Source organism: Ctenopharyngodon idella, chromosome 10, assembly GCF_019924925.1.
Source record: "Ctenopharyngodon idella isolate HZGC_01 chromosome 10, HZGC01, whole genome shotgun sequence".
NCBI classification, from domain to species: Eukaryota; Metazoa; Chordata; class Actinopteri; order Cypriniformes; family Xenocyprididae; genus Ctenopharyngodon; species Ctenopharyngodon idella.
This window is the reverse complement of record NC_067229.1, coordinates 13563459-13588519: the sequence shown is the minus strand read 5'-3', so window position 1 is coordinate 13588519 and position 25061 is coordinate 13563459. Positions and strand designations below refer to the sequence as shown.

Genomic DNA, 25061 nt, shown 5'->3' with positions numbered 1-25061 from the left:
GTCAACTAATTAGTAGGTAAATGTTTGGCAAACACACCTGGCAACAAAACTGCATAGATTTACACAAAAGTAACCAGGGGCTAGAATGGAGGCTCTTTTGACTTGTGCTGGTAAGTCACCACCCAAGATGGTTTTCTACATCCAGAATACCCTGGCAACCGCATACCAAACTACTAAACACCATTTGGACTACCTTAACAGCCATATTAGAACATGTTGGCTTCATGTTTGTGACTTTTGCATGCACAAGAACCATTTTCTTCAAAATATTTGTTATGAATATAGACAAGCTCAGACACAACCTCTTGAGTTTCTCCTCACTCTTTACCAAAAATAAAGAGGCTCATCAGTGATGATGGGCTGTGTTTCAAAACCTAGAAAGACGTTTTTTGGGATAAAACAGTATTTTGGACCATACCAATTATGTCTAGATAGGTTTTGAGACTCTTAACTCAATGCAGGACACGATCTTGATCTGTGGATGATCTCCGGTTGCGCAATCCTGGACTTCTCTCACTTGAGCGCTGAGACTCAGTCAGACAGTCCAAAGAAACTTTCATTACAGCAGCAGGCGAAACTCGCCGTTCTTCTGTGAAGATTGAGCTGAACCAAATATTGTGAGTATATTCACTGTACTGCTCATATCATGTAGATGTATCGCCGATTTAAGTTCTGTTTTTATATATACCGTTTATAGAGGCTAAAACAGTGTGACGAGTATATCTTAGGAATGAAACAGCATTGCTTGAATCACATTTAAAACGCTAAAATTGACATTTCTGCAGTGAATATCGTTAAATATTCGTGTAATTCGACTGAAACGCGTATAACAACAACAAATGAGCGTTGTAAGCGTTACCTAAGATGCATCAACCGGAGTAGCATACATGCTAACGCTCACGAGCACATTATTCAGTAAGAAACTAAGAATATATTTTATTATTGGTTAGTGTTCAGTTTGTATGCTTTTAAAATGATTCAACTAACAAAATATTATTACAAATATCAAGGTATTCACGATACTTTCGTTCTAACTGAACAAATGACGTTTAGCCGAACGCTACAAGCTTTGTTTTGTTAGCACACCGGCTAGCTGTTTAATATTCAAATTTCCGATCGATTTAAACTGTCCAAATGCACATTTATATATTAGTTTAAATTTCATATGCGATGTTTATATGTAGAAAACATCTCGTGGTGCTTGGTAGGTATTACTAATGTGTTTTTGTTTTATTAGAAATGGCTATTGATTAACCTGCTAGCTGACTAGCATAACAGTTTGACAATCTGAGCTTTTAAATAAGTAATGATTCTTCATTATAGCGTGGCATTTGGCTAAATAAACGAGTAGGTTATATATGTTATATATATATATTTTAAGATATAATTGGGTTCTATTGGGTTTTACTCGAGTGTTTTATTATATTTTAGCTACATCCAACTCTAGTCAAAGGGCTTTGTCTCTTTCTTTCCTGTCCTGAAAGGCTCGATGTTATGCAAAAAATTACATGGAAGTCAGATTTTCTTAAGACGTGTTGACTAAGAGTTTCTTGAAGTTTCATTTGATAATTATCCTTTTGGTTTGCTTAATTTGGCTGCTAAATCTGATGGGAATATGATGATGCACACGTGCTTATTGTCTCTTTTTTAGCAGTGTGTAGGGTGGATGTAGTTTTATATATTGTTAAATCACTTTGAGTTATATAAATAAATTCTTGATAATGATGATAAGTGAAGCTTAAAATGTTTTTTAACCTGCTTTAGGGGGTTTCCAATAGACAAATGGCAAGAGATAAAGTCTCAGCATGCTTTGAACTGTGGTAATTTTTTCCATGACTGCATTGGCATCTGAACATATTTTTCTTTTCGTATCACATACACCAGTGTCAGGCATGTAAATTACCTTTCTGATTCATATTAAATACTTTTACCTTTAATCACATCTAGTTGACAAACAGGTCTCATTGTCATAATTACTCAGCATTTTCAGCATCAATTCCTTGTTTGAAGATGCTGGGAGATACAGTTTATATATAATATATATATATGCACACACAGAGTGCTTAACAAATTTATTAGACCACAACCCAAGGTTTGTGCCTCAGCTGCCCTAAACTAACAGTATTGGTCATTACCAAAATAATTTTTAGTATTTTACAGTAGTGTTTCTAATGCTAAAATATAGGCTAATTATTGTTGTCATTTAAACAATTCAAAGATATATCCCACAAAAGTTTCATCAAAAGCAAGACTTTGAGAACAACTAGAAACTATTTGGAAGTCAATAACAAAAGAGACTGTGGAAAAGTACATAAAAACAATGCCAGCAAGAAAGCAAGCCGTTATCAAGGCCAAAGGAGGCCATACAAAATAAAAATAAAATATAATATATTTTTGGTTGTGTGAATAAAGACTATTTAGTTGCTTCAGTTTGTTATTTGCCTAATAAATTACAGTAAAAATTTTAGTTTTAAACAAGTTTTTGACAATTTCCTAAGTTTTGTTTTGTCTTTATTTTGACAGGTGGTCTAATAAATTTAAGCACTGTCTGATATAGAGAGAGAAAGAGCGCGCAAAGTGTTCCCATTGAATATTTATATAGAGAGAGAGCGAAGTGATCCCATTTCCTCAATCACCCACCGAATTTAATTATAGTTCTTAGGAAATCCTGGTACCAATGATTTTACAACAGAAATGTGTGGGTGTGGCAATCTAAAACGGTGCTTTTGATGGCTGCCACAAAAGGAAGTACCTTAGTCGCATGGGTGGCTGCTGTAGATAACAGCACATATTTGAATGTTATATATATATATATACATGCACCCATTAGGTAAGACAATGAATGTTTATATATATTTATACTATTTACACTATTATTCTTGTTTATATATAGTGTTTTTGTATATTACTTGATTATTTTTATTTATTAATTTTTTAAGGGTTCAGTTCGCACACTTAAAAATACCTGCAGGAATCCTTGCGAAAGTTAAAATAGCGTTCTTGATGGCGTCATTGCGATTAGGTGGAGTTCTGAATAGTTTGTGTTGGTTTGTACACATTTTTCCAACATTCAGAAAGGAAACTGGTGTTCAATATCCTATAATTTTATTTTCGGCTTCCTTTCGTCACAGAAGCGTGAGTGTGCAATTGCTGTGCATGTGATAGAAACTGTGATCTTTGTTATGGCTCATGTTTCTGTTCCCTATAGGTCAGAATTCCTGCCACTTCGCTCCTAAAAACATGTTCACGCAGATTTGATGTTTGTCAGATGAGTCACAGCGCGGGGCACATAACCTGATTTGAGTTTAAACACTTCCTTGTGTTGTCTCCCGCTGGAGCGGTCAAAGCAATTGCACTTTACTCACGATTAGTCATTTGAAATCCCCTCGGTTTTGTGTGGTGGAGGTGTTGTTTTGGTTATATAATGGCTATATTGGGCAGCACTAAGGTACGGTACGCAGACTAAGCTGTAATAAATGATGAGTCAGGTTATTGCTGCTGTTTTGGACTTCCCAGGACTGAATGTTTCATAGAGCTCATGTTGTCATGCTGGAGAGACGTTGTCAGGCTGAAGCCAAAAGGTTTAAATGTGATGATGGCCAGAAGATCTTGCCTGGTTGCTATTCTTTGATACCAAAATAAACCTACTGTACTCGGGTCAGTGATAAGAATGTCTACGATGACGAAAAGGAAAAATCGTTTCCTTTTCATAAAGTCATATGTTTTTATGCACTAGTGATTGTGATCTTTGTATTCATGTTGGACAATTCTTGATTATTAACTGAACAGTTTTTACTTAAACTAATTTAAACTTATTTTTCCAAATGGAACGCTTTTTTTAATAAACAAAGTTTTGAATATCATGAAGTTTTCCTGGTATCAAAAGTGATGCATTAGTTATTGTGCCTTATTTATGAAGTGAGCAGAATTTTTTTTTTGTGATGCCATTTAAAGATGCAATATGTAAGATTTTTGGATTAAAATATCTTAAAACCACTAGAACAGTGTTATATATTTTGTTGACTTATGTACTTACATTATCCCAGATGTTTCCAAGAATGTTTAAATCCAGAGAAATAAGCAATTTTACCCAGGACCGTGCGTCGCCTATCAATGACATCATATTTGCATTACCATCGCTTTCCGGTTTTATTTTGTAGAAACCATGGAAACGCCAAAAACCTTTAATAAATTTTGTTTTATTAGACAAGGTAACAACTGTTTGGTTACATTTATAGATAGAAAACTAATCATTGTAATATAGCTCAACATGTTTAGTCTTATTGTTTGAATCTCGTGTTCTTGATTTTATTAATATGATATTCTAATATCGATCTATGCTACTGCAGTGTGCAACAAGTGTCTCATAGCAGCCGCCGAGCGAACACACTGAGTAACGTTATAACATCATTCTATATTAACTACAGTAACGTTAATCTCATCCATGAACATGATTTCTGCCTGAGTCCCGACGGATTTTTTTCCACCAGCTGTGGGGTGAAGACGACATCTCCCATGATTCCGCGCTCAAACTCTGCATCATCAAGCTACGCCTTTGTTTTGAATAGACGACCTCTAGCGGCAAAAAATTACATATTGTGCCTTTTAATTTAAAGTTTTATATATCTTTGATTAATAATTTAAATTATGTTTTCAATTCAGTGTAACAGTTTATGTAAAAAGAAGAATGACTGAATTTTGTTTTTATTGCTGTATGTCCTTTTAGTTTATTTTTTGTTAGTTTTTATTAACTTTTAGAATTTTCTTTTTTGTTTTTTTTTTTTTTGTTTTTTATTAATGACAGTTTAATTTTTCTGTTTAATTAAAGGCTGGTTATCACATTTTAAACCTTTTTGGTTATTTTCTGTATCAAAAACTCAAATTAATTTGAGACCATTTTATTTTATTTTGGTTAGTTTTGAAGTTGTGAAACTTCATTTATTTATTTTCATTAAAAGTTATTTTAGTTTAAAGTCATCATGAAATGAAAGTTGTGATAGTCTTTTCTTCCCTATTGTGACGTACATCCGAGTGAAACGGCTTCTTGAACAAGAAAAAAGTAGGGCATGACTTGATTTTGTCCATTGGGAATTGATTGGATTGTTGTGATTTGCTATTGGTCGATCTCATGTGTGAGTGACAGGTTGTCCTGCCCTCAAACCAGTAAACATGTCATTAGAGAAGAGATGTCGCTGCAAGAGGGAGGGAAAGTATTTTTGATTAAAGATTACAAGGGCACATGAATTAAAAAAAAAAAATGCGCACAGATAAATCATTTATAATAAATACTGCAATATTCCATATAAAGCAAGAAATGTAATAACATTGATTCACACAAGTTTGTTCTGCTTATGTTTCATAAATGAGGCTCAGTTTAGGTATGTATTAGAAATGCATTTTTAATGTTTTATTTGAATAAAATAATGGTTCCAGACACAATTAACGTTGCGTAATTGAGTTAATTTGGCATGTTGGGATGAGCTAGACATCTTTTATATATTAAACACATTGTTTTTTGTTTTTGTCTTGCAGGTTATGTTTTTCACACTATGTGCTGAACGCCCCCACAATGCCAGGAAATATTTAAGAACTGTGATCTTTGGAAGAGCTTTATCGGTTCCAGTGGAACCTCTAGGACTTAGCGCCGTATTGCTTTACTCAAAACGCACATTGATACAAATGCAGCAATAAGAGAACATTTTGGGGACCGGTGCATCACAGACCGCTCTTTGCTACAATGCCCGTGCAAGCCCCGCAATGGACCGAGTTTCTGTTGTGTCCCATCTGCACGCAAACCTTCGAGGAGAGCCACCGCAAGCCCATCAGCCTGGGCTGCGGACACACCGTGTGCAAAATGTGCCTGAACAAACTGCACCGCAAGGCCTGCCCATTTGACCAGACCGCCATCAGCACGGACATCGAGCAGCTGCCCGTCAACACTGCCCTGCTGCAGCTTGTCAGCGGCCAGGTGAGTCTGAATGTGCAGTCGCATTGGTAAAATTTCATGACAAAAAAAGTCACACAGCTCACATAGAAGTCACTTTCAAACCAAGCTGTTTTCTGTTGGTTATTGCAGTGAATTCTCATGACCAACTTGAACATAATAAGCATTAGGGCTGCAACAACTAATCGATAAAAATCAATATTGAAAATCATCAACAACGAATGTCATTATCGATTAGTCGGGTCTGCCCACCGTGCGTGGAAAAATTCCGCCAAACGCATCAAATTGCGGCACTGAATAATGCATTTCTATGGACAAAATGCATCTAAAAATAGTTGAGGAATAGCTGCTGCGGCAAAGGTATGTGATCCAAGCTCCTAAAACATGAGAATTATTTATTTCAAGCTTCAAGCTAATGCGATAGCTTAATGTTTGACATGGCTTGCCCTGTCAGGCGCTTTGAAAGATGCGTGTGCTGTTGAATGTGTGTTATGTTTTCTCAGCGCAAAACTTTCATTTTACAGTTATATCATTATCTGTAAGTGTTACAAATTCAAGCAAGTATTTCCATTTTGTATTAAGGGTCAGTCTGTATTATACTTCAGACTTTAATGAAGGAGCGAACAGACAGGATGCATTAGAGAGTGAGACAATTAAAATTCAACACAAAAATATTAATTTTGCTGAAATATCTGTTGTTGGATGTTAAATTTAGGTTTAAAAGTCGACATGTAATTCAAGTATTTTATGAGAGTGGTAACTGTGAAGGGATAACAGTGTGTAATTTAATATAAATGTAAGATGTTTCTTACGTTTACAGGATAAAGAAATGACAGTAACAGGTTACTGTGTCCAGAGTGAATGTTGTTCCTGCAGAACATTCCTCTTATCTGTTAACACTGAGTTTGTGTTTTTCTTTATTATCTTGATTATTGTCTTCATTTTTAATGTAGGGATTTAAACTGTCCTTTTGCTTTATAGCTCTTTTGCATTTAGCATAGATATAGATATGTTCACTATATATGTTTTCATAGCATTCATTTGGCACGTTTGTTTGAAGGACAGCATTGGGCAGGATGTAAAATAGGGTGTTTTGTCATTAAAATAAAAAAGAGAATTGGGCTTTTTATCCAATTAATCGAAGAAATAATCAGTCAAACTAATTGATTGTGAAAATAAGCGTTAATTGCAGCCCTAATAAGTATAATCTGCATAAGTTTCACCGTCACACATAATTCCTATCTTGTGGATTGCTATTGAAATGAAATCCAGCCATTCCAAGCCATGCAACTCCTGAATTCACGTGACCGAAATCTGCGAGGGGAAACTTTTCACCTTCACGCAAAACTCAGGAGTGCGTTGATTTGCAGTGACTGGATGTCATCCATGAAAATTTGCCGAACAACGTTAAATGTGACGCCATTGCATGAATTTTTGTGTGGATTCCTGTTAAAATTAATGGATCTCGTCTGCAAAAATTTGCAGAACAGTGATAAATGTGACCGCACCTTAATGCACAGCTACAATGCCCATACAAGTCCCACAACTCATGAATTTGCATGACCAAATTGAACACACACAAAATCTGCGACAGAAGCTTTTTGCTCTCACATAAAACTCCTAATTGTGTAGATTTCTATTGACTTTACCGGATTTCACCAGTCAGCGGTAAATTTGACCACACCTTAATTCACAGCTACAATTCCCATGCAAGCCCTGCAACTCAAGAATTCGCAACCTATTTGAACATGAGCAGAGTCTGCAAAGGGAAACTTTTTTTTTTTTGCCCCCACATGAAATTGATTGCGTGGATTCCTATTAAAATCACTGGATTTCACCCTCATAAATTTGCCGAACAATGAAAAATATGACGGCACCTTAATGCACAGCTACAATGCCCGTGCAAGTCCCACAACTCCTGAATTTTCATGACCAAACTGAACCTGAGCGAAATATTCCAGGGAAACCTTTTGCTTTCACACAAAACTCCCGATCGCAGAGATTACTATTGAAATTACTGGATTTCACCTGCAAAAATTCACAGAACAATGGTAAATGGTACGGTCACTTAATGTAGTGTTTCCCAACCCTGAAGGCACACCGAACACTACACATTTTCCAACCGTTCTTATTCAAACACACCCAATTCAGCTTGTTAGTAGAGACTCCAAGACCAGAAATATATGGCTCAGGAAAAGGAGGCATCCAAAATGTGCAGTGTTAGTGTGCCTCCAGGAACAGGATTGGGAAACACTGCCTTAATGCACTGCTGTGTGCCAGCCCAGTGCACATCGGTGCACAACACGTTCATTTTATTGACTTTATATGGATGAAGTTGTGCCCCCAAGTCTCAATCTAAACTGTTGAACTGCGAGGATGAGTGTTACGAGTTTACAGATGTTAAGTGGAATGAACGCAACATTTAGGTGAGATGCAGCTGTTGCAGTGTGAGGAAGAGCAGACCAGACAACAAGGGTTGCAAAAATAACCCGATCTTTATTGACACGGGTGGGAAATTGGACGATACAAGAGAAACAAACTCAAAAGTAAGAAAAAAAACGAGGGTGTCGCCAAACAAAAAAAATAATCAAAACAAAACCCCATTAACTAGCGCCCACGCCCCTAAACTAACTACCAAAAATAAAATGTAGAAACAAAACCGAAAACTTCGGCGTATACGACACCTTAACTAAACTTACTACATAAATAACCAAAAGTACAATGGAGGCGAACACCCACACACTAACTAACATAAATCACTAACTACCAAATCGAGCCGTCACTCACTACACTAGACAACAAAAGAGAGGGAGGAAACAAACAAAATACAAAACATATGGAACATAACAGTGAGGAAGTAAAACTACAGTGGTTCCCTGTCACTCAAACATTGTACTTTTTTCCTTTTAGAATTATCATGATAACAATCACAGCAAGAGGCAAAGGGCCAAAGAGACTAGACCGCACTGATCGTTCAAACAGTACAGCAATTGTATTTTAGGTGGAGCATGTTTATCACAGTGTTTACTGCATCCACTTGTTTCTGAATCAAGAGGACAAGCAGAACGTGTCAAGTGCAGCATGGCGAAGTGGAGCTTAGGGCGTCGGGTTTCTAAAGATCAGCTCGCGGTCGTTCCGGTCTGGTTGGATTTCAGCCCTGATGTGACATACCGAAGTGTGAGAATGCATTACAGGATGCAGTAAAACACATTGGTTCCTGGCTCACACTGCCAATAGAGAACCAGGAAGTTGAATCAACATCTGCCTGTCATTCCTAGTGTTGTCTGTAAAAAGACTTCTCTATTCTGCACACTCGGTGTCAGGTATGACTGTCGCAACTATTACATAATTGTCTAGTCACGATTATTTCAGATGACCACAGTCATTGAGCGCTTCATTGGGCACTGCATTCAAATAAGGGAATTTAAGCAAACCCAAAAATGCCACGCTTTCACATTTGCGTAACTGCAGATATTTTGCTTTACTTGTTTTCACACAAAGCTAATGAGGTGTGGATGAAAGCAATTGTTCAAATCTGAAATGAGCAGAATGTTAAAAACGGGCAACTACACACAGAAAATTACTTCCTTGAAATTATGAAAAAAGTAAAGAAGTTAGCACAGAAAATTTTACTATTGGAAAATAATAATAATTATTATTACTACTACTACTAATATATATTGTTCAGTTGGAATGGGTTCCAAAAAAAATACAGCGTGAATCACCAAAAAGAGAAATATTTTAAATAATATTTTCATATTTCAGTATTTTGAATCATATTATTCATGTCATTCTACCCAGTGGAATATTTGTTAAAAATCTGTCAGCTAAACCGTGAAACTCAAAGGTCTTTATTCATGCAAATGTCCAAAAATAGCAGTAAAATATTTGTTTGTACTATTATTATTACTTCTACTACTAATAATATATTAATATATTATTCAGTTGGAATGGGTCCCAAAAAATTACAATGAGTATGGAAATCAGACTTGGAAATCGCAAAGTGGATGAAAAAGAGAAATATTTTGAAGTATTTCTTCATATTTTAATATTTAAAATCGTATTATTCATGCCATTATACCCAGTGCAATATTTGTGTACTAAGCCATAAAAATTCTCAAACATTTTCATGTCAAAACAAACATATTTCTGATGGTGAAAAGAATTTTTGGTCACACTTTAGTTTAAGCTACAATTCTCACTATTAACTAACTATTAACTACAACTTTTGCCTCAATAAACTCCTGATTATTGCTTATTAATAGTTAGTAAGGTAGTTGTTAAGTTTAGATATTGGGTAGGATTAAGGGATGTAGGATATGAACATGCAGAATTAATATGTGCTTTATAAGTACTAATAAACAACCAATATCCTAGTAATATGCATGCTAATAAGCAACTAATAGTGAGAATTGGACCCTAAACTAAAGTGTTACCAATTATTTTTTTATTATTATAAACATGAAGCTTAATCTAAGTTTGACTATCTACTAAGACAGTCATACACTACTGAAATGGAGGGGGAAAAAAACACTTACTAACCCTAAACTTTTAAACAGTAGTGTATCTTATATAATAATCATATATAATTAAAAATCAATCTACCATTATAAATTTTTAGACCCAAAGCTTAATTATATGATCATTAATCAGCTAAACCTCATAGCCATGACAGCCCAACATCATGGTCAAAACAGTCTTTCCTTGTTTCTCTGTTTTTGATTATAAAACACATGTTGTTATGAGCATGTTTGCTCGGTGTGATGCAGCTGTGGGTGTGAACGTGTTCTGTAAAAGAGGAATGTTCACAGTCCCATCAAATGCTGGTCAGTTATGTGAAGAATGCCTTTAATGCCGTATAGACGAGAACTATCTTTAGTATGGTAAGAGACAAATGTTGTTTTGTTTTTGTTTTTCTCCTGCAGGTATCCAAACCTCCACCCGTCACCTTACTGACAGCTGCAGAGGACGTCAAGCACTATGAGGAGTCCCGCACATGTGTGGAAGACCTGGCACTCTATCTTAAACCCCTGAGCAACACCAGAGGTCCCCTGCCATTTTACATGACCCCTTTTGTTCATTTATTCAGTACAAGTTAGCGTATACTTTATGGTTTTTAAGAGATGTATCATCAGCTCATATGTAATCAAAAGCATCAAGATATAATTAGATTGCGATTGCACCGCAAAAAAGGAACAAAAAATGGTTTCGCATTTTAAAAATATATTCAATATTTTATTTGTTTAATTTTGTATTATTTATTTTATATTATAAATTAATGTATATAATTAATTTATATTTTATATCTTATAATTGTTATTATTTATTTATTATTTTTTAATTGTTTATATGCCTAACAATTCACCATGTTTATCATCCTTCATGTTATTTAGTAATCAGTGAAAAGGCTCAGTTAACGCTTGGTTTTTTGTTGGTCTTGGTGTGTGCAGGTGCAGGGCTGAATGGCGCCACTCAGAGCGTGCTCAGCAGGCCCATGCAGCGGAAGCTGGTGACTCTGGTGCACTGCCAGCTGGTGGAGGAGGAGGGCCGCATCCGGGCCATGCGGGCGGCCCGTTCTCTGGGTGAACGTACTGTCACTGAGCTCATCCTCCAGCACCAGAACCCCCAGCAGCTCTCCTCCAACCTGTGGGCTGCCGTCAGAGCCAGAGGCTGCCAGTTTCTTGGCCCTGGTAAGATTTTACCACCATAACATGATAGCAGGCCGGTGAAATCATTTGTGGGTACTAAAAAAAATTGGTTGTCGTCCAAAAGCCATGCAGGAAGAAGCATTGAAGCTGGTTCTTCTCGCTCTGGAAGATGGTTCGGCCCTTTCACGGAAGGTTCTGGTCCTGTTTGTGGTCCAGAGGCTCGAACCACGTTTTCCTCAGGCCTCAAAAACCAGCATAGGACATGTGGTGCAGCTCCTCTACAGGGCCTCCTGCTTTAAGGTGCCTCAACTTTTCTTTTAGGATATTCAGGGTTCCTAAGCAGTTTGGAAAAGTATGGAATTTAATTTGAATAATTTCCAGATCTGGATAAGTATGGAAAAAAGAAAACAGAGTATGGAGAAATATTTGTTTCCAGACTATTGCACCTGTTTTCTAAAACATAAAATTAAGCATTTCTAAAAATAATTTTATCATACAAGCAGTGTTTTCGAGGCAAAAGTTTAGTGATTGTCGAACATGACTGAATGAATTCAAGGCACACATTTCCTTACGTTTGTTTTTTCCATAAGCAAATCTCTTTTGAACTTCACTAAACGAATATGCATGTGCCATTCGAACCAGCAACAGATAAAGGATTGTCTAAATCAGATTGTACTTTGCTGTGTGGTGATGTGTGTTCAACATCAAACAATTTAATTCATTTATATCACTAAATTTTATTTCAAATGACAGCTTTTTTGTTGTAAACTCTATTCTATATCAAATTATTATATCTAATGTAATATTTATATATGATCAAATGTAGTTTAATGTAAATTTTAAAAATATATATTTGACAGTTTTATAGAAATGACATTTTCATTGTAACCATTGAATAATGAGATATATATATATATATATATATATATATATATATATATATATATATATATATATATATAATATATATATATAATAAAATATATAACATTTTATGTGTTTTAACCTCAGGTCACTAAACGTGATGAGGATTCCTCCTTGATGCAGCTGAAGGAGGAGTTTCGCACATATGAGGCTCTTCGGAGAGAACACGACTCTCAGATCGTTCAGATTGCAATGGAGGGTGGACTGCGTATCGCCCCTGACCAGTGGTCATCTCTACTGTACGGCGACCAGTCCCACAAGTCCCACATGCAGTCCATTATAGACAAGGTATAAACTTGCAGAAGTGCATGTGAAGTAATTATACCCTACATTTTACAAACATATCAAGTTCATATAATTTCCCAGGTATTATTTTAAGATTTCACTAGGTGGCGCTGTAGGTACTATCCAGTGTTACATGTTTAAATTCTCCAGTAACACCCCTCCCTATGTAGAGAGCGCATTTAGGGTGTAGCAAATGTCACATTGTGCGTAAAACGTTGATTTTGTCTGATGGTATGTGAAGTATGTGTTTATGTGGCTTTGTGTTGTTCAGCTGCAGACACCAGCATCCTTTGCTCAGAGTGTTCAGGAACTCACCATTGCCCTTCAGAGAACCGGAGATCCAGCCAATCTCAACCGCCTCAGACCCCATCTGGAGCTGCTGGCTGACATCGACCCCAGCCCAGGTCTGTCGGCCTGCTCTATTCACGCATTTGTCAGTACAGCCATTATGCATAAATGTCTGAATCTTTATGCCTGTTTTTTTTTTTTTTTTCACTGATAGATGCCCCTGCACCCACATGGGAGCAGCTAGCCAAAGGGTTGGAAGCGGTGCGGACCGTTGTTCACGGCCTGGTGGATTTCATCCAGAACCATAGCAAAAAGGGAGGTGATCAGCAGCAGGTTGGTAACCAGATTACAAACATAAAATATTAACTTTTCCACATTTTAATATTTAATAACTATTAATATTTTTAAATAATTGATTAAAATAAAAGAAAAAAGTTTTTATGCACATTTTTATAATGTATGCACATCTTGGCCATCTTGTTTTTTTTTTTATGCGATATCCCACAATTTGCATAAAAATAGGTAGAGGGAGACAGTTTTTGACTAAATGTCTATACATCAGTGTTATTTTAGTATTTATATACTACTATAGTATTTATTATTTTGAATTAGCTTTTCTTTTTATATTTTCAATTAATTCAAGTACCTTGCACAGAAATAAAAAGTAAATATATCTCACTTCCTGCCCACAGCCACCTCAGCACAGCAAATACAAGACCTACATGTGTCGGGACATGAAACAAAAAGGCGGCTGTCCTCGTGGAGCAAGTTGCACCTTCGCTCACTCTCAGGAAGAGCTTGAAAAGTGAGCGGCATGCTAAGTATGTTAAGTACTACGGAATAAGCCTTAGCACCAGCTTCACCTTCTCTTCTCTGATGACAGGTACCGTAAGATGAATAAACGTTTGGGATTGCGCCGACAGCTTAGTCAGTCCCTGACCCAGCTGAACGAGATGGACCTCGCCGCTGGTCTGTTATCTGACGAGGGGCTGCAGATGGAGGGCCTTCCACGCAAACCCTCTTCCATCACCAACGGCATCCTAGCAGCAGGACCTGGATCCACTCTGGCCCACCTGGTTTCTAGAGGCTCGGACCCGTCTTATGAGCCATCACACAAACCAGGGAAGATGGACTCGGGGAGCCTCAGTGCCCCTGGCTCACCTCCAGACTCGTAAGTTTATTGATTCATGTTACTTAGCACGGTTGTTATGACCGCTAAGGGTCAGCTGTAACAGGAAAAGAGAGAGTGTCTTTACCTGAGAGATGCCAGGGACAAACAAGGCCAAAATAACAAATAAAACAATCTTTTTTTTTTTTTTTTTAATCTCTACGTTTCCTAAAACGAAAATAAATAAAACAAAATACAGCTTAAACTTACCTACCTCCCTAAACCAAAAACACAGTGAAAAGATATACAAAATAAAATGGCGTCAAACCCCCTACATCCCTTTAATTTGGCAAAAAACTATATAACAGTATATTTACAGATATATACACTGGTTTGGAGCAAACTTAGAATCCAAATCATAGTCAAACAGGCATGGGTCAAGTTAACAAGAAATATAACAAATCGAAATCACAATCACACTCGCAAATAATCACTCACAATCTCTCTGGTACGACACTCTAGACTAGTCAAAACGACAACACTGCGAAGCAAATAACTATGAGGTACGCAATCACACACTATGGCACAATAATGGCAGAGGTTTGGGGTGGTCCTTATATCTGAGTCAGGTGTGGAGACCCAATCGCAGCCTCCAGCAAGTTATAACAGGAAACCGCCCACCTGTAACACAAACATGCACGAGACAATATACACAGGAAGACAGAATAGAACAAATGAACAAACGACTCATGCTCATAACAACGGTCTATGTGATTTTTTTTCCAAGTAAGAAATGTTCCTGGATCAACATCTTTTGTTGATCCTGGAACAACATTCCTGTCTAAAAAACATAGTCCTAACCCTATCCCTACTCCTAAACCTAATGATAGATGAATAAGAATGGTGTAGAATCCCTTAACCCTTGTTGTAAGACTAAACTTGATATTAACTTGATATCTCTCAAACCTGATTGGTTGATTGGAATGTTGTTCCAGGGTCAACAAGGATGTACTTGGTAAAATCACATTCACCTTCCTAAAATATAAAGGAATATGTATATTTGCATGTATTAAGAGCTATGTGAAAAATAACAATATTTTAAATATTATCTGTAAAATGTTTAAAATAATAACTGATCAAAATAGTGTTATTTATGACACAAGAATTTATTTATTCACTTTTTTATTATTATTATTATTATTACTGTATTAGTAGTAGCAGCAGCAACACTATTTTTTTAGTTTTTCAGTATAGACTAATTGTACATCAGTGTTATTTTAATATTATTTACATTTTATATACTATTAGTAATATTTTGAATCAGCTTTTATATTTATATTTTGTTTTCATTTTAGCTCTGCTTTTTGCCTTTTTTATATTTCTATTTAGCTTTAATTTATTTTTATTTCAGTTTTAGTAATTTACTGCTTCAACTTATTTTATTTCAGTTAGTTGCCAAGACAACATTTCTCATTTTCGTTTGAATATTAACTAATATTAGATAACTAAACTATCTAATACGTTATTCAACTTATTACACCGCTACTTGCCATATAAATAAATAAATAAATAAATGGACATTGATTTGAGTTTTTTTTTATTTTATTTTTTTTATTCTTTTAAAAAAAGCAAGACTGCAGAGTGACTGCACTTTCTCACTTGATTTGCAGATTGGAATCCATCCCAAAATCAGGAATGCTTACAAATGCCCTCTCTAGGGTGGCTGGCGATGGCTCAGTCGGACAGAAGCACATGCCTGCTGTGCCTAGAGTTCCTTACCCATATTCACCACACCAGTCTGAACTGTATTACTCTGAAGCTAGAGTGCCGCCGCCACCATCCGCCCAATATGAATCCTCCCAGTACCCTGCAGGTACAAAAACACTATAATTTTTTTTAAAAACACATTATGTTGCATTTTTAGATGGAAAACATTTCAATTTTTCTCATTTCAACAGGTAATCCTTATCCCCACCACCACGTCCACCCACGCTACACCCGTCATCCCGCTCCAGATCCAGGCATGCCACCATATCCGGACTCTTATCCCAGCTCCTATTCCTCAAAGCACCAGTATGCCAACCCTAGCTCCCATTATGGATACCCTTCACACCACGATGGCCGTCGCCACTCAGCCTACGCCCATCCCCAAACATTCACCCCACGGGAGGAAATGGTCCGAAGGAGTCCGGACATTCCCCCGCCACTACAGCCCCAAAGCGCCGCTGCCTCGTACCTGCCGGAATCAGCTCAGGAAAGATATGCCACAGAGAACTATAACCACTCCAGTCAGATCAGGAATTACCACAGGGTAAGATCCATTGCTTACAATATTTGAACTGCACTGGTCCCATTTCAAACCTAAACAAAACGTAACCTGATAATGTGTCCCCAGAATGCCTACACACGAGCACAGCCCTCCCTCGACTATCTGCACCGTCGCAGACAGGAGATCATGGCCCAGCTGGAGGAGAGAAAGGTTGTTTCCTCGCCACCCTTCGGCTCCTCGCACTCGTACGACCCCAGCTACCCTCAGGACATGAGGGGACAGAGCCATGTGAGCCAGAAGAATATTTCACTAAATAATAATGATAATAAAGAAGAAGGTAGTAGGGCTGCACTTTTAATATAAATAACAATGGTTCAACATTCAGAATAAATACTAGTTTTGTAATTTTACAGTTGTAATGTAAAGTAAAATATAATAATTATTTACAGTGAAAAAATATTATTATTATTATTATATGAAATACTCTATTTTACAGAGAAATATTATAGTAGTTATATTTTTATTTAATTATAATTTGTAATAATGAATTTTATAGTCATATTGGTATATAATCACAAAATTGAGTCAAATTGTGCAGACCTACAAACTAGTAAATCAAATATGGAGTTTTTTTAAAATCACATTTTAAATCACAATTTTTATTAGAATTTTTTTTTTTTTTCCCAGTTCGAAATTCAAAATCATGCAGCCCTAGTAGGTAGCGTTTGGTAATGAGTTGCAATGTCTGTATCGTTCGCAGTACATGGAGGAGAACTCCCACGGTTTTGGACACTTCCGGGATCCGGACTACACTGCCTCATATTCCCCTTGGTCATGTGACACCTTCAGTTCCTACATCGGCAGCAAAGATATGAAGTCCAAAGAGGGCATGAACTCCATGGAAACAGTAAGTTTTGCTGGTTTATAGGGATTCTCAAGCAGGTAAATTTCTATGACTTTCACCTGCCTGACAATAAAACAGCCGAATTGACATTCTAGAGCCATTTCTAGAGAAAAGAATATTATAGAAACTTAGAAGCTCTTTTGACTTGAGGCTGAAAGCAACCACACAAAACTCCCTAGCAACCGCATAGCAGCTCTCTGGCAACCAACCACACACCATAGCATTGTAATTTAGAATTTTCTATGGGCAAGAATTGCATTAGAAAATGTAAATGAGTTCATTAAAGCTGAAAAGCTTTGCATTGCAAGTAGATTTTGTCCAGTTTTCTCCCTCACATTCAAATTTGAGCTGTTTTCAGTGGCTGTTCCATTACAAAAGGTTATCAGTGTTTATTCTGTCTAGTTTGTACTAATCATACTGTTGACAAACCAAAGGCCATATATATATTAACAGAGGACCACTGAGTTTTGTTCATGGTTCAGGCTTATTCCATGTAAGCGGTTTTAAAATATTCTTAAATATTTGACCAATGAAGTTGAAAATATTTAAATAGTATGCTGAAAATGAGTGTAAGCATATTCTAATATGCTTATTCTAATTTAGTTAAGTTCTTCAGCTAAATTGTAACCATTTCTCCCAGCAAAATATAGACAAAGGCAAAAGTCTGAGAGCGCACAACTTGGAGCTTCAACGCAGAGCGGCAGACGTGAAAGACGACGACCCCATCATTCCCTTTGGCTCCCTGCCGACTGTGTCTCGTTTTGGAGCCATTTCGCGCACGTCTAAACCGGGCTACCCGCCAAACAGTACGATGCCGCCTTTGCCTAACTCTGCCAAACACGCTGGTAAACTCTTCATGCTTTGTCTCAGCATTGCTAATGGCATGATTATTTCAGTTTTTTGAAAAGTCTTTGTCTTCTCTTTTAAGCTGACTACACCTACGTGAACCACAGCGGGTGGAGCGGCGACTCCTACCAGCCGCACCAAACGTCTCAGGGGCACTTCAACGAGCGGTATGTTGCCCTGCCCCGCCCTTCGCTTAGTTTCAGTTTAGTTTTAATCTGCAAATGTCCTAAATGAGCAAAATATTTTCCGTTCATCCTGCAGATCCCCTGCTGTGCAGGTGCGTGAACAGCTGAGGATGGAGCTACAGCAGGTCAACCAGCAAATCAGTCAACAGACTCAGAGCCGCAGCCTTGAGGTGAGATTATCCATCTAAATGGATGTCATTTTAAAGGCCTGTTCGCAACATGTTCGAGCCAACTAAATGGCACCAAAGTATCTTTGTGAGGACGTTTTGCCCCCGTAACGTCTGTGTGTGTTTGTGTGTAATGTAAAAATATCATGATTCAGCATCTCAACCTCTCCTTTGGCAGAAGCCAAGCTCAGTGATGTCCCAGCCACCTCGAGTGGACTGGTCCTCTGGGAGTATGTCCAGTGAACAGCTGAGTCTCGAGCTGCACCAGGTGGAGAGAGAGATCGACATTAGGACACAGGAGATGGCCATGGTTAGTGAGACATGCAATTTATAGAGCTTCTATTAATTATTCATAATTAATATATTCTATTACCTGTGAATAATTCATGAGGCCACTGGCATTTCTTGAGCAGAAAATCAATTTTTAAGCAAGGTCATTTGTAAAAGTAGTGTTTTTTATTATTATTTTGGCATTGTAGAGTATAAAATGAGTATAAAATGACTTCTTTATTACTGTTCACTGAAAGGGATAGTTCACCCAAAAATGAAAATTATCCCATGATTTAATCACCCTCAAGCCATCCTAGGAGTAAATGACTATCTTCTTTCAGACGAACACACTCTGAGATATATTTAAAAATATCCTTAGTCCTCCAAGGTTTATAATGGTTGTGAATGGGGGGCCGCATTTAAAAAAAAAAAAAAAAAAAAAAAAATGCATCCATCCATAATCAAAGTAATCCATACGGCTCCAGAGGATTAATAAAGGCCTTTTGAAGCGAAGGGGTGCGTTTTTGTAAGAAAAATATCCATATTTAAATCTTTATCAATTCAAATAACTAGCTTCCAGCGGACGACTATACGCATACTGTGCATATTGTGAACTATCCCTTTAATGACATTAAGGAAGTGTTAAAATAATGTGATTTACATCGCTGTGCTTGAGCTTAAAGTATTTTGCCTTCAGGAGAACCACGATGGCAAGTACAAGCGGGTCTCAGTCGAAAACGGACAAGACGAACACGCTTTGCAACGAGAGGATCATCCACTAACTCTTAGGTGAAATATAGAAGTGAATCTCACTAAAATTATTTAAATAAAAAATGTTATACACACACACACACACACACACACATATATATACGTGTGTGTGTGTGTGTATGTATGTTGTTCTTTTTGATGTTTTTGTATTTTTTCCCTTCTTTTTTCTACGAGTAACATTTCAGGTGTGTGAGTTGTATTTATTTGTTCTTTATTTTTGATTTTGGGGTGAAATTTGGCCTGACAGGTTGACCGGTTTTGTGAGATTCACCCAATAACAGATTTGCTTTCAGAAGTACATGATTTACGTCCACTACATTTAAGGAAATTTAAATACATAAATGTGGTTTATAGTGTCCATCACAGCAGTTCTTATTGCCCCTCTCTCTCTCTCTCTCTCTCTCTCTTTGGTTGTAGTGAGGGCTTAAACGGCTCCATCAGTTTGGTCCAGGACTGCGGTCTTGTCAGTAGCAGCATGTCCTCACTGACCAGCAAGACGTCATCTCTCAGTTTGTCCTCTGAACAGGTGGCCAGCAGCCCTGATCTGCCCAAGAACGGAGTTGTCCACTCCTAGTCGGCTTTTTCTACCTCAGATTCCCCTTCTGCAAACCACCGGAGCGCTCAGTAACCAGGTGGCTCTCTTGTCCCAGGTTTAACCCTCTGGAGCAGGATGCTCCATCATCGCTGTATAACACACCCCAATGCATTCGCTTAATCCTGATCGTTAGCTTCCTCCGCTGACCCTCCAACACCCGTCAGGCAAATATGGGTGGAGTTTGGGTGGGATTCACTGTGCATGTGCCTCAAGAGACTTGCACATTCATGCCCTGATTTAGTTCCTTTTTTTACAGCAGTATCTGCTGTTGAGTATTTTCTTCTTTTGTATGCTTTTCCTGAGACAAGCCTTTTTTCATTGCCTCATAAATCAGGGTGAATCCAAAATATCCTCAGTCTTAAGTATTTGTCAGGCAACATCTATAACATGATCTCACTTATGTTGTTTAATGATCATTAATCCACTATCTTGGGTTTCAAAATTTCATTTTTTCATAATGTGCTACGTTTTCGGTAGTTACGCTCCTTTTTGTGCTTGGTGTGGCATTTACACTTCTTCTGAGTTTACAGTGTTCAAATTCATCATTTTTTACTATAACTGCAGACTTGCTGCATATTCACCCAAACAGAAACCATTTTGTTTTATGATGAGGGTCAAAATTATGTGTCATGTTTCATACGTTAGGCTTCATTTTGGCTTTTACAGTGTGATTGTTACAATGCACATTATTGTGTGTTACAGTAATGCTCGTAAATCCAAATGTTAACTGAATTGACCTTGATTGCACTCCAAACTAACCCAAAAGCCCCAAGAGTCTTAATAGGGCCCTTGTATTGTTTTCAGTGTATTACACTGCACTGCCTGGGGGATTTCGATTGAACCGCCTGCAATCATCATCATCTTCTGCCGTAATGTCCTCAGGGATGCATTATTCAGCCTCTTTTTTTTTTTTTTTTTTTTTTTTTTTGTGGATGTGGATAGAAATAACAATCCAGGTCAGTCTGGTTTTTTTCATAGTGGGTATACATAAATTTTCCATCCTGAGGATGGAAAGAAAGCCGCTACGATAATGCATAAAGATGCATTCTGTTGTAAGAATGCGTATGTACTTCTCTTCACTTTGTCAGTGAAATTACGATCTTCAGAACAAGCCACATTTTTCGTGTATGCGGTTTTTTCACTTTGAAAGATGTAGCGTATATTCAGAGCAAAAACGAAGACTTTGATCCAGCTGTAGCCGCCTCAAGACTCTCCTTCATTCTCTGTTACATCTTTGAAGTTTAAAGACCATTGTTTTGATGGGCCGGTTCGATCGAATTCCCCTACAGGCTGGGCTCAACCGTGTACATCACAGTCCTCCTCAACTTCATTCAAATACTGATGGGGGATTAACAGAGCTCCTGTAATTTGTGTTACACCATGTGACCTGTCTGGCTGTTTAAACTAGAAAGAGTTGGACTCCTTATCTTTTAAGAGAGCCAATCTACTAATCAAGAATATTTCCATATTTCACATTATTGGGAATTTTTTCTGACCCAACCAAAAATATATTTTATGTCAGTCCCACCACTAGCCAGTTCTGTTTTTTTTTTTTCGTGATAAATGTATTTACTGTGAGGCGTTTGGCACATAAAAACATCAAGAGTGACTGCCTATGGCTTATACATTGTGTTGCTGGGTATAAAAGTCAAAGTTTGTAGAATCTGCAGACATTTTTTAATTTTCTGGGCATATTTTGGCGTGTGAACGCATTATCAAACTAGCTAAAATAAACAACATGCAAAGATGCTAGACGACGATGTTCTCAGATTCTGCCTGAACCTTGGCATTTTTAGGCTCATCAGCAATTGCATTAAAATGGGACTGTTAAATTTGTTTTATCGTTAAGGTACACAACACATCGTCATATTTCCGTTAGCTAATCTGCAGTCAACACTGCTGTAGGTTTATCAAAACACTTGCGCTGTAAATCTCAAACTTGCATTCTTCCATGTAGATCGCTTCCTTGGTGGTGAGATCTCATCACTTAAGACACAGTCATGCCTCGATAATTTAGCTTTAAGTTGGAAATTAGTTTGCTTTATTTTTAGCATATAATAGTCTCTTGAGACATTCTGCCGCAACCTTAAAAGCACCTATTTTGGTGGAACTTCTGTTAAGTTGGAGTTGATTTCTATTGTTTTTATTTACGTTATTACGATATTACTGTGGCTTTGGTCTGAGCTTTTGACATTTAAGCAATCGTCAAGATTGGATATTTCTTCGTTTAGGTAACAGAACTGTGATGCACAGTGTAGACTTTAAGGATAGCACAAATTTACCCAAAATTTGTTCGAAAGAAACAGAAAAGCAGAAGCTTTTTGTTGATGTTGGTTTGAAGCCAAATGGATTACAAACTTTATTGGCGTTTAGTTAAAGGCGAAGGTGAATTGAAATGCTCTTGTAGGAATTTTTAGTATCTAGGATGCGTTCTAGGTTCACTTGGGTAACGTCATCTTCATTTTTTTCATTTTAAAGGAACACCTGTCTTTATCTCAGGGTTGGTTTTTAGTGTATTTGGGTGTAAACGTCTTTGTCCCATTGTGCACTCTTTTTGTTTTCAGGACTGCAATTGTCTGTTTCGAGACTTGAAGACTTCAGGACTGTGCCTTTATGCAGATCTGCAGTTATTCACATATTGGGTGTGTAGATGTAGCTGAACCATCTTTATTTATAATATTCAACTCTTCTCAGTCTAAGTCAGCATTTATATTAAATGATCTCTTCGAATATGCAGGCTTTTAGACCGCCAAACTGAGTACTGCCTATCCTTTCTGAGATAAAGGAATTTATTGCCAGGTCATTTGTTGTTGTAGCCATTTTGTGTATCTTTTGTGCAAGTGAACTTGAGTATTTAAGCATGCTACATGGTGTGATGGTGGTCTTTTGATGTTAGGGTTCTTTGAAGAGTCTAAATTGGAACAGGAAAACAAGGACAGTCTGTGAATTTTGTCATAGTTTGATATCGATATTCAGAGAGAGAGTATCAAGGCTCATATTTAATGACATTATTGGAGGTCTGATACAGGTAAACAAATCAAGGTTTACTGTTCTCATAAAAGCCATTGATACAGTCCTCGACAGCTCCTTTGTACCAAATTGAGACTGATTTTTCATTGTTTCCTTGAACGAAACGCAGATTGTATGAACACTTGCAGAAGGGCTTAATTTCTTGTGGTTTTGAAATTGTGTTTGAAGTCAGCCATTTGAAAACCCACTTTTAAACTTGTTGCAAAGCAACATTTACATGATCACGCGACGAGCCAATGGGAATCACTATCGATTTGAAAAGGGAACCAAAATGTTTACTACGGTGAATCTCATGAAACCTGTCATAGAACGGTCACATTTCATCCCAAAGTTAAAGTATGTGTGTATGCATTGCAATAAATGAATCCTATTTTTGCGGCCTTTTATTTTTTGCTTTGTGGATTTTATTTTCATGATATTTAGCACAAGTAATTGTAAAAATTTAAAAGTATTGATACATCATTGTAGTATTTATAGTTTAATTTATACTGATTTTATTTTTCAAAAAAGAATTATGTTTTTGTTACTGTATTACAGTAATGAGAATGTTTTTTTTGCATTGTGGAAATGATTTTTTTGGGGGGGGGGGGGGGGGGGGGGGGTAAATTGGCTTATTTGTCTAAAAATAAATGGTCTTAAAGATGTGATTTTTTTTTTTTTTTTTTTTTTTTTTTTATTGCAAAATTTTAAAAGTTCTTTTGGGGTGAAATATGACTAATTCGTGAGATTTATCCACCCAATACTGACTTCTAAAAAACAAAAAAAAAAATTTGTATTTATGATCAGTGTCTATTAAAAAGCCTCAGTGTTTCCTCACTGGAACTCTTTTCTTATTGTGATTGTTGACCGTGTTCAGGGTTCAATACGAATGTAGTACTAATTAGTGTCGAACATCGTAAAAATGAGACAGTAGGAATGATTAAAATCTGAATTTTGACATTTAGTGCCTGAAACACCAGAGATTGTAGTATGTTTTCCCACACAGATAAATGATTAATGGTACATATCGTTCCCTGGTCTCGAGGGGAAAGTATGCGTCATGCACATACACACGTAGTAGATTTATGAGAAGTCATAATGTTACTTGAAAACATGAGGGTTGTGCACAAATACAGGCTTTAGTGCTTTAGCTTATAGCTGTAGGAAGTAGTTTTGAAATGAATGATTGTGTGTTTGTGTTCAGGTGTGTCCAAAGAGAGTGCTGTCTGTCCACCTCATTTCTGTATGTTTGTTCCCACTGAAACTCATTGCTTGCACTCATGTATTGACTATTTTCCTTGAGATGGGGGTGTTGCATTGTGGTCTTTATACCATGATTCCTATCATTGGGATATATAATTGTTTTTGATGATTTCTCCCATGTTATCTCATGATAGACTGCTTAAATTAAGGTACACTTTAACTTAAACCTGAATAAGAAAATAAATGTTTGTATATTATACTCCATTAAGGAATGTTTAGAATATTTCTCCAATGTGGATGTAGTTGTAATACCTTTTTTTTTTTTTCTTCTCTCTTTGTACAAGAATTCACTGTGTGAAAATTTGGATTGCATTTTTGTATAATACAATTGCTTTTCTTTGAGAGGGCAGGGGTATTACTAACTGGATTTTTTGAATTAGATATCAAAAAACTTGAAAAAATTATTTAATAAGAAATGTATTTTATGTGCAGCAGTGATTCTGGCATGGATTATGATTAAATGAGATTGTAAACCATTTTCCTTTCTGGTGTTTCTTACAAATTCATGTACTTTTACACAACAACCACTTGATGCTGAACATTGAACAAAAGACCCTTTAAGTTTACCACTGTCAACAACAAAAT

General features: G+C 36.9%; 1 protein-coding gene across 1 annotated transcript; it reads left to right on the top strand.

Moving 5' to 3' along the window:
• The first annotated feature begins 447 nt into the window (after nt 1-447).
• On the top strand, nt 448-24954 carry rc3h1a (ring finger and CCCH-type domains 1a). Its single transcript, XM_051907771.1, has 20 exons — nt 448-617; nt 5533-5968; nt 10870-10990; nt 11395-11634; nt 11717-11892; nt 12604-12804; nt 13073-13205; nt 13304-13422; nt 13782-13894; nt 13973-14260; nt 15868-16070; nt 16156-16508; nt 16593-16754; nt 17227-17373; nt 18011-18215; nt 18299-18383; nt 18478-18571; nt 18747-18878; nt 19536-19627; nt 20027-24954. The coding sequence occupies exons 2-20, from the start codon at nt 5738-5740 to the stop codon at nt 20181-20183; spliced, it is 3252 nt and encodes a 1083-aa protein (XP_051763731.1). The 5' UTR covers nt 448-617; nt 5533-5737; the 3' UTR covers nt 20184-24954.
• The last annotated feature ends 107 nt before the right edge of the window (nt 24955-25061 follow it).